General features: G+C 42.4%; 1 protein-coding gene and 1 long non-coding RNA gene across 10 annotated transcripts in view; one reads left to right on the top strand and one right to left on the bottom strand.

Annotated features, from left to right (window-relative positions):
* OPTN (optineurin) overlaps positions 1–10,053 on the top strand; it is a 50,374-nt gene extending 40,321 nt beyond the window's left edge. For 3 of the 4 annotated variants that reach the window (XM_053572455.1, XM_053572452.1, XM_053572454.1), the window contains exon 14: positions 3,939–4,122. In XM_053572455.1, coding sequence (XP_053428430.1) covers positions 3,939–4,066 — 128 coding nt within the window. In that variant the 3' untranslated portion in view covers positions 4,067–4,122. Of the gene's footprint in view, positions 1–3,938; positions 4,123–5,779 lie in introns of those variants that run through there. The other variant, XM_053572453.1, reaches the window with a different exon arrangement.
* Positions 1–13,018, bottom strand: part of LOC128572426 (uncharacterized) — a 47,164-nt gene that overhangs the window by 27,966 nt on the left and 6,180 nt on the right. The window lies entirely within an intron of this gene.

Here is a 13,018-nt window from a genome sequence, read left to right as displayed (position 1 = left end):
TAGATTGGGTTTGGAAACTATGGTCCACAGGCCAGGTCTGGCCTATAGAGTTTTACTGGGACAGAGTCATGCCCTTTTGTTTGCATTTTGTCTGTGGCTGCTTCCACACTCCAGTGTCACAACTGAGTACCTGTGACAGAAGTTATTTGACCTGCAAAGGCTACAGTTTTCACCCCGGCCCCTCACAGAAGAAGTTTCTGACCCCCGATCTTGGGCAGTGAGACCATTAGAAAGCTCCCTGCTTTGGAAATCATGCTTTATGATCATATATCTACTCACAAATGCTTCTTAAGATTGCTGAACACAAACTGTCTTAATAGTCTTATATGCTATTACATTCAAATGATATCCTTAGAGGCAAATAGCCATGTTAAAGGTTACCTGCAAAAACAAACATATTGAGGGCTGAACCAAAGTCTAGGCAGAGGTCTGCAAGGGTGCAGAAAGTTCAGATCAGGGAGAAGCCTGGGAGCCAGACGTCATTTCCCCCGCATTGATCACGTTTTGTACACAGGGGACGTGCCCACCCTCAGGGCTTCTTTCAGACGTTCTCTAATTTATTGAACCCTGAGCACAGCTCCAAAACTGGGGATATGACAGCAAGCGTCCTTCAGGGGCTTCCCTTCACTCACTTTACTTGGATGACTCCTGTTTGTTGTTGAGACTCCTCTCGATCTAATTAGTTTCATCCAGGAGGCCCTTCTTCACAGAGGAGGCCTGAGCCAGGACCTTCTCTGACTCCTGCTGAGCCCTCCTGTACCTAACACTTCACCTTGCCCGCAGCCACTGCCACTTCTTTCCTGGGTTCCATGCCACATCTGTCTACCAGCACACAGCATGGATTCCATGCCACATCTGTCTACCAGCACACAGCCTGGATTCCATGCCACATCTGTCTACCAGCACACAGCCTGGATTCCATGCCACATCTGTCTACCAGCACACAGCCTGGATTCCATGCCACATCTGTCTACCAGCACACAGCCTGGATTCCATGCCACATCTGTCTACCAGCACACAGCCTGGATTCCATGCCACATCTGTCTACCAGCACACAGCCTGGATTCCATGCCACATCTGTCTACCAGCACACAGCCTGGATTCCATGCCACATCTGTCTACCAGCACACAGCCTGGATTCCATGCCACATCTGTCTACCAGCACACAGCCTGGATTCCATGCCACATCTGTCTACCAGCACACAGCATGGATTCCATGCCACATCTGTCTACCAGCACACAGCATGGATTCCATGCCACATCTGTCTACCAGCACACAGCCTGGATTCCATGCCACATCTGTCTACCAGCACACAGCCTGGATTCCATGCCACATCTGTCTACCAGCACACAGCATGGATTCCATGCCACATCTGTCTACCAGCACACAGCATGGATTCCATGCCACATCTGTCTACCAGCACACAGCCTGGATTCCATGCCACATCTGTCTACCAGCACACAGCCTGGATTCCATGCCACATCTGTCTACCAGCACACAGCATGGATTCCATGCCACATCTGTCTACCAGCACACAGCCTGGATTCCATGCCACATCTGTCTACCAGCACACAGCCTGGATTCCATGCCACATCTGTCTACCAGCACACAGCATGGATTCCATGCCACATCTGTCTACCAGCACACAGCATGGATTCCATGCCACATCTGTCTACCAGCACACAGCCTGGATTCCATGCCACATCTGTCTACCAGCACACAGCATGGATTCCATGCCACATCTGTCTACCAGCACACAGCATGGATTCCATGCCACATCTGTCTACCAGCACACAGCCTGGATTCCATGCCACATCTGTCTACCAGCACACAGCATGGATTCCATGCCACATCTGTCTACCAGCACACAGCCTGGATTCCATGCCACATCTGTCTACCAGCACACAGCATGGATTCCATGCCACATCTGTCTACCAGCACACAGCCTGGATTCCATGCCACATCTGTCTACCAGCACACAGCATGGATTCCATGCCACATCTGTCTACCAGCACACAGCATGGATTCCATGCCACATCTGTCTACCAGCACACAGCCAGGATTCCATGCCACATCTGTCTACCAGCACACAGCATGGATTCCATGCCACATCTGTCTACCAGCACACAGCATGGATTCCATGCCACATCTGTCTACCAGCACACAGCCTGGATTCCATGCCACATCTGTCTACCAGCACACAGCATGGATTCCATGCCACATCTGTCTACCAGCACACAGCATGGATTCCATGCCACATCTGTCTACCAGCACACAGCCTGGATTCCATGCCACATCTGTCTACCAGCACACAGCATGGATTCCATGCCACATCTGTCTACCAGCACACAGCATGGATTCCATGCCACATCTGTCTACCAGCACACAGCCTGGATTCCATGCCACATCTGTCTACCAGCACACAGCATGGATTCCATGCCACATCTGTCTACCAGCACACAGCATGGATTCCATGCCACATCTGTCTACCAGCACACAGCCTGGATTCCATGCCACATCTGTCTACCAGCACACAGCATGGATTCCATGCCACATCTGTCTACCAGCACACAGCATGGATTCCATGCCACATCTGTCTACCAGCACACAGCCTGGATTCCATGCCACATCTGTCTACCAGCACACAGCCTGGATTCCATGCCACATCTGTCTACCAGCACACAGCATGGATTCCATGCCACATCTGTCTACCAGCACACAGCCTGGATTCCATGCCACATCTGTCTACCAGCACACAGCCTGGATTCCATGCCACATCTGTCTACCAGCACACAGCCTGGATTCCATGCCACATCTGTCTACCAGCACACAGCATGGATTCCATGCCACATCTGTCTACCAGCACACAGCATGGATTCCATGCCACATCTGTCTACCAGCACACAGCAGAGTCTCTTGCACTTCCTGGGGGTCTCAAAAGCCTCTGCTGAAAAATGAGATTGTTGTCTCTGCTTCTGAGCAGGCGCATTCTGTCCTAGGAAATCTCTCGGGGCTGTTTGCCTTCTCTACATTCTCTTCCTCTTCAGCTTATAACCTCATTTGTCTCTTCTTCTCTTCCAATGTTCTGGGGGAGGAGGGTGCATTTTGGGTTTTTGTTTGCTTTTTTTGAGACAAGGGCTGGAGTGCAGTGGTGTCATCATAGCTCGAAGCAGCCTCAAATTCCTAAGTTTAAGAGATCCTCCTGCCTTGGTCTCATAAGTATCTGGGACTATAGGTATGCTACCAAGCCTAGCTGATTTTTCTAATTTTTTGTAGAGATAGGGTATTGCTATGCCCAGGCTGGTCTTGAGCTCCTCACCTCAGGCAGACCTCCCACCTGATCCTCCAAAAGTGGTAAGATTATAGGTGTGAGCCACTGCACCTAGCTCAGTATTCTAGTTTAATAACATGTATTGCCCTATACCTAGAACTGAACTATGTATTTTTACATACCTAGAACCTGGAATAGAGTTTAATAGGGAAGCAGGTATGCCATTTAGGAGATTTTCACTGTGTGCAGACACCTGTGTTCATCTCCCATGACATACTGATGACAAAGTTTAACTAATGTTAAAATTACTCATCTATTCTTTCTTTTTTCTTTGAGACAGCCTCATTATGTCGCTCTTGGTAGAGTGCGTGGCATCACAGCTCACAGCAACCTCAAACTCTTGGGCTTAAGCCATTCTCTTGCCTCAGCCTCCCAAGTAGCTGGGAATACAGGCACCCGCCTCAATGTCTGGCTATTTATTGGTTGTAGTTGTCATTGTTGTTTGGCAGGCCTGGGCTGGATTCGAACCCGCCAGCTCTGGTGTATGTGGCTGGCGCCCTAGCAGCTGAGCTACCGGCGCCAAGCCTAACCATCTATTCTTAAGCAAGCAAAACTGCATACAAAAGGGAACTGACAGAATGACCTTTTATTTCATGCTTATCCCAGGAACTGAGGACAGGAACTGGCACCAACCACAACAACAGAATATTCCGATTCATTCTTGCCCCAAATGTGGAGAAGTCCTGCCTGATATAGACACATTACAGATTCATGTGATGGATTGCATCATTTAAGCGTCCATGTTTCATCTCCCCAGAACTGTTGGTAAATGTCTGATTTTTTCTTCCAAGAGTTGTACTTTTGTGTTGTTTGTGTTCACTCAAATACTTTGCCTCATTACGCTTGTTTTAGGAGAAAGAAATTGTACCTGTTCTAAGTAGAACACTTCTTATGGAAATGCATAAACTTGCAAGATAGAATCCTTAACTACCACCCTTCTGATAATAACCTCAGTACTTTCTATGTTTGGTTTATGCAAGTAACTGCACTGCTCATGAATTTAACAAGCATGTGACATCATGTGACAGAATTCATGTAATCACATGGAAGAAACTTCATGGATAAATTTTAAGAACCTTTAACGGAGGCAGGGAAAATGGAGTAGTCACAGATTTAATCAAGAAAAATGTCTTTGAAGTACTTTTTAAAATAAATTATATTATTATTTCATCCATTTAAAATGGATCTATTTGGGGTTATGTGTTTGTGTGTATGCTGCAGTTTTATTTCACCCACAGTAATTATACCAAAGCTGTGACACGACTCTTTTCATGCTAGCACTGTGAGCTTTCGCTTAATTCTGGACAAGTGAGAAAGCATTGGCACCTGTGAAGTGGATAACATTAGGTTCACTGGATTTCCCATAACCATCCATAATGTAAAGAAGTCATGGTCATTCTTATTGGTATATGGACTTGTTCAGTAGATAGTCTCTAATTTTCTAAAAAGAACAACTTTCTATTCATTTCCTTCCTGGATTAGGTTTTATCTTCATAATCACCAGAAATAGTTATTACATAATAAAATATAGCTTATGAATCTTTTACATTGTTCACACACGATTAATTTCATAATTGTATTTTCTGTATTAAGCTCACTCAGTTTAATATAAGCTTAATACTTCGGCATATATATTTCATTAATGCTATGAACAGGAGCAAATCCCTTTACTGGAGAATAATATATGTTGTTTGAAGGTGAAGTTGTTCTTTTTAAGGAGGTAAATAGATAGGGATTTGCTATATTTTATAAACCTACAATTTTCCAAGACAGGGCCAACCATAGATGTAAACAATGTCTTTATGAGTCTGGGTACTAAATGTTTAAGAAAAAATTAAAAGATCACCTTTGTTTGTATTTGGCATAAAAATCTCTTATGGACAAACACACAGACACTCTCTCTTGTACAGGAACCAAAATAGTTAGTATCTTCATGCCAAGAGAATACTGCACAAATTCAACAGTAATTTGGATCAAAACATTCCCCCACTGCCTCCCCCAGGGAGAATATTTGTTAAGGACATTTCTATAAAACTGTGGAAGTTTTGCTTTTGATTTATTTTTGTAGTTTCTAATGTAAATTTTTCCCCTGCCATTTTATATTGGAGAAAATAGATTTCTATAGCATCCTAACTAGAGAGGCAAACCAAGCTGTTTCACATTTTATTGGGGATATCCTTTCAGTTTGGTCAAGTAGAAGTATTCAGCAGATCCAGACTCTGAAATAACAACTTAACCAGCTGTGACCAATAGCTACTGATAAATAGCTTGTGAATTGTGCGCATGTCTTATCTAATTTATTGAGTTTGTCGTCTCATGGGACCGAATGACTTCACATCCATGGGAATATTTTCTGTTTATGCGATAAAAACACATAAAATGAGATTCTACCATCTTAAGAAATGAGCTTATGGTACAGTATTAACTATATGTATGTTATTCTACAGATCTCCACAACTTTCTCATCTACAAGACTGAAACTTTACACCCTCCGAATGCAGCAGCTCCAGTTTTCCCCACTCCCATCCCCTGGCAACCACTATTTTACTTGCCGCTTCTATGAGCTGACTACTTTAGATACCTTATATAAGAGAAATCATGCGTTATTTTTCCTTCTATAACTGCTTATTTCACTGAACATAATTTATTACAAGTTTATCCATCCTGTCACATGACAGGATTTTTTTCCTTTTTAAAATTGAATAATATTCCGTGAGCCACCCTGTGGCTCAGTGAGTAAGGCGCCAGCCCCATATACCGAGGGTGGCGGGTTCAAACCCAGCCCCGGCTGAACTGCAACCAAAAAATAGCCGGGCGTTGTGGTGGGCGCCTGTAATCCCAGCTGCTTGGGAGGCTGAGGCAGGAGAATCGCGGAAGCCCAAGAGCTAGAGGTTGCTGTGAGTCCTGTGTACATCATGGCACTCTACTGAAGGCGGTAAGGTGAGACTCTGTCTCTACAAAAAAAAAAAAAAAAAATTTTGGGTGGCGCCTGTGGCTCAAGGAGTAGGGCGCTGGTCCCATATGCCGGAGGTGGTGGGTTCAAACCCAGCCCCGGCCAAAAAAAAAAAAAAAAAAAAAAAATTGAATAATATTCCACTAAGTAATATTATACACACACTACATCTTCTTTGTCCATTCATCTGTCAGTGGACACTTAGGGGTTTCCACCTCTTGGCTATTGTAAATAATGCTGCAGTGACTGTGGGATTGCAAATAGCTCATCAAGATGCCTTCACAATTACTTTGGAGAAACACCCAGACATGGGATTTCTGGATTATATGATGGCTCTACTTTTAATTTTTGAGGAACCTCTGTGTTCTGTAGCAGCTGCACCATTTCACATTCCTCCCAGCAGTGCCCAAGGGTTCAAGTTTCTCCACATCTCTGCCAGCACTTGCTATTTCTGCTTTCCCAATGATGGCTCTCCCAACAGGACAGGTGGTATCTTACAGTTTTGATATGCATTTCCTGCATATGATAAGTGGTGCTGAGTGTCTCTTCACATTCCTTTTGGCCATTTATACGTCTTCTTTTGAGAAATGTCTATTCAGGTACTTTGCCCACATTTTATTAATAATTGGTTTTCTTGCTATTACATTGTAGGAGTTCCTTACATATCTTGGATATTACCCCCTTACTTATTATATGGACTGCAGATAAACTTACTTTTACCCATTCTATAGGTTGTCTTTTCACTGTATTGACTGTTTTCTTTGCTGAGCAGAAATTTTTTAGTTTGATATAGTTCCATTTGTCTGTTTTTGCTTTTATTGCTTGTGCTGTGAGTTGTCTAAACTCAAAATGGTAAAATGGATTAAAGACTTAAAGGTATGACCTAAAACTATAAAAACCCTATGGGAAAACCCATCACTTCAGTCTTGGCATTGATTTCTTTGATACGACACCCAAAGTACAAGCAACAAAAAAGGCCCAATTTCTTGCCTCCCAAAGTGCTGCAATTACAGGTGTAAGCCACTGCACCTAGCACCTGGGTTTTTCTTTCTTGGCAGGGTTTTTTTTGTCATTGATTTAATCTCTTTACTATTTATGTGTCTGTTCAGATTTTCTGGGAATTGTCATGATTCAGTCTTGTTAGGTTGTATGTTTCTAGAAATTTATCCATTTCTTGTAAGGTATCCAAGTTGTTATGTATAATGGTTTGTAGTAGCCTCTTGTAATTCTTTTTTCTGTGGCATCAATTGTAATCAATTGTCTCCTCTTTCATTTCTGATTTTATTGGAGTTTTTTCTCTTTTTCTTAGTTTAGCTAAATGTTTGTCAGTTTTGTTAATCTTTTAAAAAAACCAACTCTTATTTGTTTTTTGTTTGAGACAGAGTCTCACTTTGTCACCCTCAGTAGAGTGCTGTGGTATTGAAGCTCACAGCAACCTCCAACTTTTGGGCTCACAAGATTCTCTTGCCTCAGCCTCCCAAGTAGCTGGGACTACAGGCACGCATCACAACACCCAGCTATTTTTAGAAATGGGGTCTCACTCTTGTTCAAGTTGGTCTCAAACTCATACACTCAGGGGATCCACCTGCCTCAGCCTCCCAGAGTGCTAGGCTTACAGGTGTGACTGACCGTGCCCAGCTAGATATTTTAAACTCAATGAAAATAGAACCTTTGTGGAAAATAGAAAATTTGTGGAACACAGAGAAAGAAATGATGAGAGGAAAATTTGTGGCATTCAATGCATAGAAAAGAAAAGAGACTAAAATTAACAATACAAGTTTCTGCTAAGGAAAGTAAAGATAGAATAGCAAAATATGTAGAAGAAAAATAATAAAAATTAGAGCATAAATTAATGAAATTTAATTCAGGAAATCAATAGAGAAAAATCAAAACTAGAGGCTGGTTCTTTGAAATGATCAATAAAATGTACAAACATCTAGCCACGTCACCCAAGAAAAAAGATACAAGTCACCAATGTCAGTACACCAGCAATGAAAAATTGTCAATTCAGATTCAAAAACACAGAACCACTTATACTAGCACCAAAAAATGAAATACTTGTCTAATATGTACAACCTATATATGAGAACTACAAAACTTTGATGAAATAAAGAAGACCTAATAAGTGGACAGATATTGTATGTTCATGGCTGGGAAGACTCACTATCTTTAAGATGTCAGCTCTTCCAAATCAATCTGTAGATTCAGTATAATCACAATCAAAATCCCAACAAAGGGACTTTGTGGTTATCAACAAACTGATTCTAAAGTTTATATGGAAAAGCAAAAGACCTAAAGTAGCCAACACAATATTGAAGGAGAACAAAGTTGGAAGACTGGCACTACCAACTTGAAGACTTACCATAAAGCTACAGTTATCACGACAGCATGGCCTCGGCAAAGGGACAAATAGATTTATGGAAAGAATAGTGAGCCCACAAATGGACCCACACAAACACAAATACATAACCGGATCCTTAACAAAAGAACTAATGTGATTCAATGGAGGAGGATCTTCAATAAATGGTTCTGGAACAACTGAACCCCATGAAAAAGAAAAGGAGAGAGAATATAGACACAGACCTTACCTCTGGTCTAGAGGACTCAGAGAACACCTTTACAGAACACGTATCTGATAAAGGACTGGTATCCAAAATACACAATCGACTCTCAAAATTTGATAATAAGAAAACAACTCAATTAAAAAACGGGCAAAAAACCTGAACATATACCCCACCAAAGAATATGTACAGTAGAAAAGAAGCCTGTGGAAAGATGATCAACTGCTAATTGAAACAGTAGTGAGACACTACTACACACCTATTGTAATGGCCGAAATTCACAACACTGATGACACGGGACGCTGAGGCTGTGAAGCAACTAGAATTCTCATTCATTGCTGGTGGGAATGCAGAGTGGTGCAGAGTGGAAGACAGTTTGGCAGTTTCTTTAAAAACTCAGTATAGTCTTAGCATATAACCCAGCAAGCTCACTCCTTGGTTTTACTCATCAGTTGAAAATTTGTATCTGCACAAAACCTGCACATGAATATGTATGGTGGCTTTATTTATGATTGTCAGAACTTGGAAGCAACCAAGATGTCCTTCAATGGGTGAACTGTGATACATCCATACAATGGAATATTACTCAGCAATAAAAAGAAATGAGCTAGCAGGACACACACACACACACAAAAAAAAAAAACCATAGAGGGACCAGGTGCAGTGGCTCATGCCTGTCATCCCAACATTTTAAGAGGTTGAGGTGAGAGGACTACTGGAGGCCAGCAGTTTAAAACCAGCCTGAGCAAGAGAGAGAGACACTGGGACGACAAAAAATAAAAAATGGTATCTTTTGGGGGGATGTGATGGTGTACGCTGCTGGCCTCAGTTACTCAGGAGACCAAGGCTGGCAGTTCAAGGTTGCAGTGAGCTATGATGACACCATTGCACTCTAGCCTGGGTAACAAAGCAAGCCCCTGTCTCAAAAAAGAAAAAGAAAAACTATGGAGGAAACTTAAATGCATATTGCTAAGTGAAAGAAGCCATTCTGCAAAGGCTACCTGCTGTGTGATTCCAACTGTATGACATTCTGGGAGATAGTTGCCAAGTACTGAGGAAAGGGAGGATGAAGAGGCGTGGCACAGGAGATTTTTAGAGCAGTGACACTATTCTGTATGGTACTGTAATGATGAATGCATTTGTCAAAACCCATAGAACTGCACAAAAAAGAGTGTGATCTAATAAACTATGGACTATAGTTAATGTATTCATTACTGGTTTATCAGTCATGGCAAATGTCTTACACTAATGCAAGATGTTAATAAAAAGGGGAAACTGGGCGGCACCTGTGGCTCAGTTGGTAGGGTGCCGGCCCCATATACCGAGGGTGGCGGGTTTAAGCCCAGCCTTGGCCAAACTGCAACAAAAAAATAGCTGGGTGTTGTGGCGGGCACCTGTAGTCCCAGCTGCTTGGGAGGCTGAGGCAAGAGAATCGCTTAAGCCCAGGAGTTGGAGGTTGCTGTGAGCTGTGTGATGCCATGGCACTCTACCTAGGGCCATAAAGTGAAACTCTGTCTCTACAAAAAAAAAAAAAAAAAAGGGAAACTGTGGAAGGAGCATATGGGAACTCTGTGTTCTTTCTGCTCAATTTTTCTGTAGTCCTAAAGCTTCTCTAAAAAAGTCTATTTTTAATGGAAACATAACTTTTAAACTATAAGATTAATATGAGCACATCTGAAATTCATTGTGTGCATCAGAAAATCAAGATTATTGTGAAGATTAACATTTCCATCTGAGACATGATAAAAGAGCTAACTTGGATTATTTTTAATGAAATATAGAGTTTATTATACTGTTATTAATTTCAGGGGAATGGACAGCAGATATGACACTTAGTTGCAGCTTTTGAGTATAACAGAAATCAAGTCTATGGGTTAATACTCACGTTTTAATGAAACAAAAGGTAGCAAAACTATTTTGCTATGAAAGGCAGATAAATAAGTCTAATCTTAGCATCTTCTTTGGCATCCTTTGACACACACAGTTCATCATTTTAAAAATTATTGAAATAACAATTGTACTCTTCCTATGAAAACGTTAGTCACTATTGAGTAATTTTTATAGCTGAGCAACAGCAAACATGTAAAATGTAATACAAAATGTACTGATTAAGGAACTCCTCAATGAGCTGATAAATTTATGCAGCAATTTTCTCCTTGAAATATATGAAACTATAATCAGGGGGTTATTCATACATATAAAATATATATTATAGTTATTAATCCAGCAAAACCCAGGAAGAAAAGTGTGAAACATTGTTATGAATTAATGAAAACCACCAAAGCTAGACATTTTTATTGGCTTTCCTTTGCAAAACATCAGCTGAGGTAACTCAGTGGAGGGAACTACACTGTCATTTAAAGTAACCTCTGAGGGCCGGGTGCAGTGGCTTACGGTGTAATCCTAGCACTCTGGGAGGCTGAGGCAGGTGGATCCCTTGAGCTCAGGAGTTCAAGACCAGCCTGAGCATGAGCAAGACCCTGGCTCTAAAAAATAGCCAGGCATTGTGGCAGGTGCCTGTAGTCCCAACTACTTGGGAGGCAGAGGTAAGAGGATCTCTCAAGCCCAAGAGCTTGAGGTTGCTGTGACCTATGATGCCACAGCACTCTACTGGGGGCAAGAAAGTGAAACTTTGTCTCAAAAAAAAATAAAGTAACCTTTATTGGATTGGTTGAAGAGCAACAGACATCTGTTTGGGCAACAAAGACAATATTCTTTTATGAAAATTAAAGAAATTGCAACCAGGCAAGGCGGTTCACACCTGTAATCCTAGAACTCTGGGAGCCTGAGGTGGGTGGATTACCTCAACTCATGGGTTCAAGACCAGCCTGAGCAAGAGTAAGACCCCCTCTCTAAAAATAGCCAGATGTTGTGGCGGGCACCTGTAATCTCAGCTACTGGGGAGGCTGAGGCAAGAGAATCACTTGAGCCATCGCTTCTTGGCCTTTGGGCTAAGATCAAGTGTGGAGAATCGCTTGAGCCCAAGAGTTTGAGGTTGCTGTGAGCTGTGACAACAGGGCACTCTACCCAGGGCAACAAAGTGAGACTCTGTCTCAAAAAAAAAAAAAAAAAAAAAAAAAAGAAGGGTAGTGCCTGTGGCTCAGTGAGTAGGGCGCTGGCCCCATATACCAAGGGTGGCAGTTCAAAGCCGGCCCCAGCCAAACTGCAACCAAAAATAGCCAGGTGTTGTGGGCACCTGTAGTCCCAGCTACTTGGGAGGCTGAGGCAAGAGTCACCTAAGCCCAAGAGCTGGAGGTTGCTGTGAGCTGTGACACCACAGCACTCTACTGAGGGTGGCAAAGTGAGACTCTGTCTCTAAAAAAAAAGAAAAGAAAAGAAAATTAAAGAATTGAGTTTTCTTGTTTCTTGGGAGTGCTGCTTATCCCTAAGTAGAGAGCTGTCCCTGAATAAGGATAACATTTTTCTTAGTACATGGTCTTTGTTCAGTCAATTGGACAAGTTCCAGTTTGGGGGTGTTCAACTTGCAGCTCATGGGCCACATGCAGATTATGTGGGGACTGTTTTGTTTATCTACGGTGTCAAGTATCACACAAAGTATGCCCAGACCTTTTTTTTTTTTTTTTTTTGCTCATCAGCTGTCGCTAGTATTTGTGTATTTAATGTGTGACCCAAGACAATCTTTTTCTTCCAATGTATGGCAGAAAAGAAAAAAGGTTGGACACCCGTGCCAAGAGAGTTCTGCACCACACAGCATGGAAAACGTGCAGTAAGACATACACAGATGCTGGCAAAGAGGTGGTGGTGGTTCACAGACTCCCAATAGTTCTGACTTGTAACAGCACTGCCTTCTGCTGGGCCTAAAGTTGGAAGCATTGCTTTAACCATCTGGTACATTAACCGGGTAAACACATTCAAAGATACACTGCTTCTATAATCTCTACTTAGAGAACTTATCTACATTTACTGATCCAACACCCCAAATCAGTAAGCCCTGATACATCCCCCTGGCTTTGGCCCTAAATCTAAAGGAACCTGTTGAAACCTCCACACCACCATCTTGGACCTCACTCATCACCTCTGCCTGGCCCAAAGCAGGTCCCTCTTTGAAACTTCTGGGCTATCTATGATTCTGCTAGATTCTCAGGCATTGCCAACCTGGCTGTCATCCTCTGCTACCTAGATCACTTTCCTCTGGTCAGTTACCAAAGCAG

Source organism: Nycticebus coucang, chromosome 20 (assembly GCF_027406575.1).
Source record: "Nycticebus coucang isolate mNycCou1 chromosome 20, mNycCou1.pri, whole genome shotgun sequence".
In the NCBI taxonomy this organism is placed as follows: domain Eukaryota; kingdom Metazoa; phylum Chordata; class Mammalia; order Primates; family Lorisidae; genus Nycticebus; species Nycticebus coucang.
Note: the sequence above shows the minus strand (reverse complement) of the source record. Positions and strands in the feature narration are given on the sequence as shown.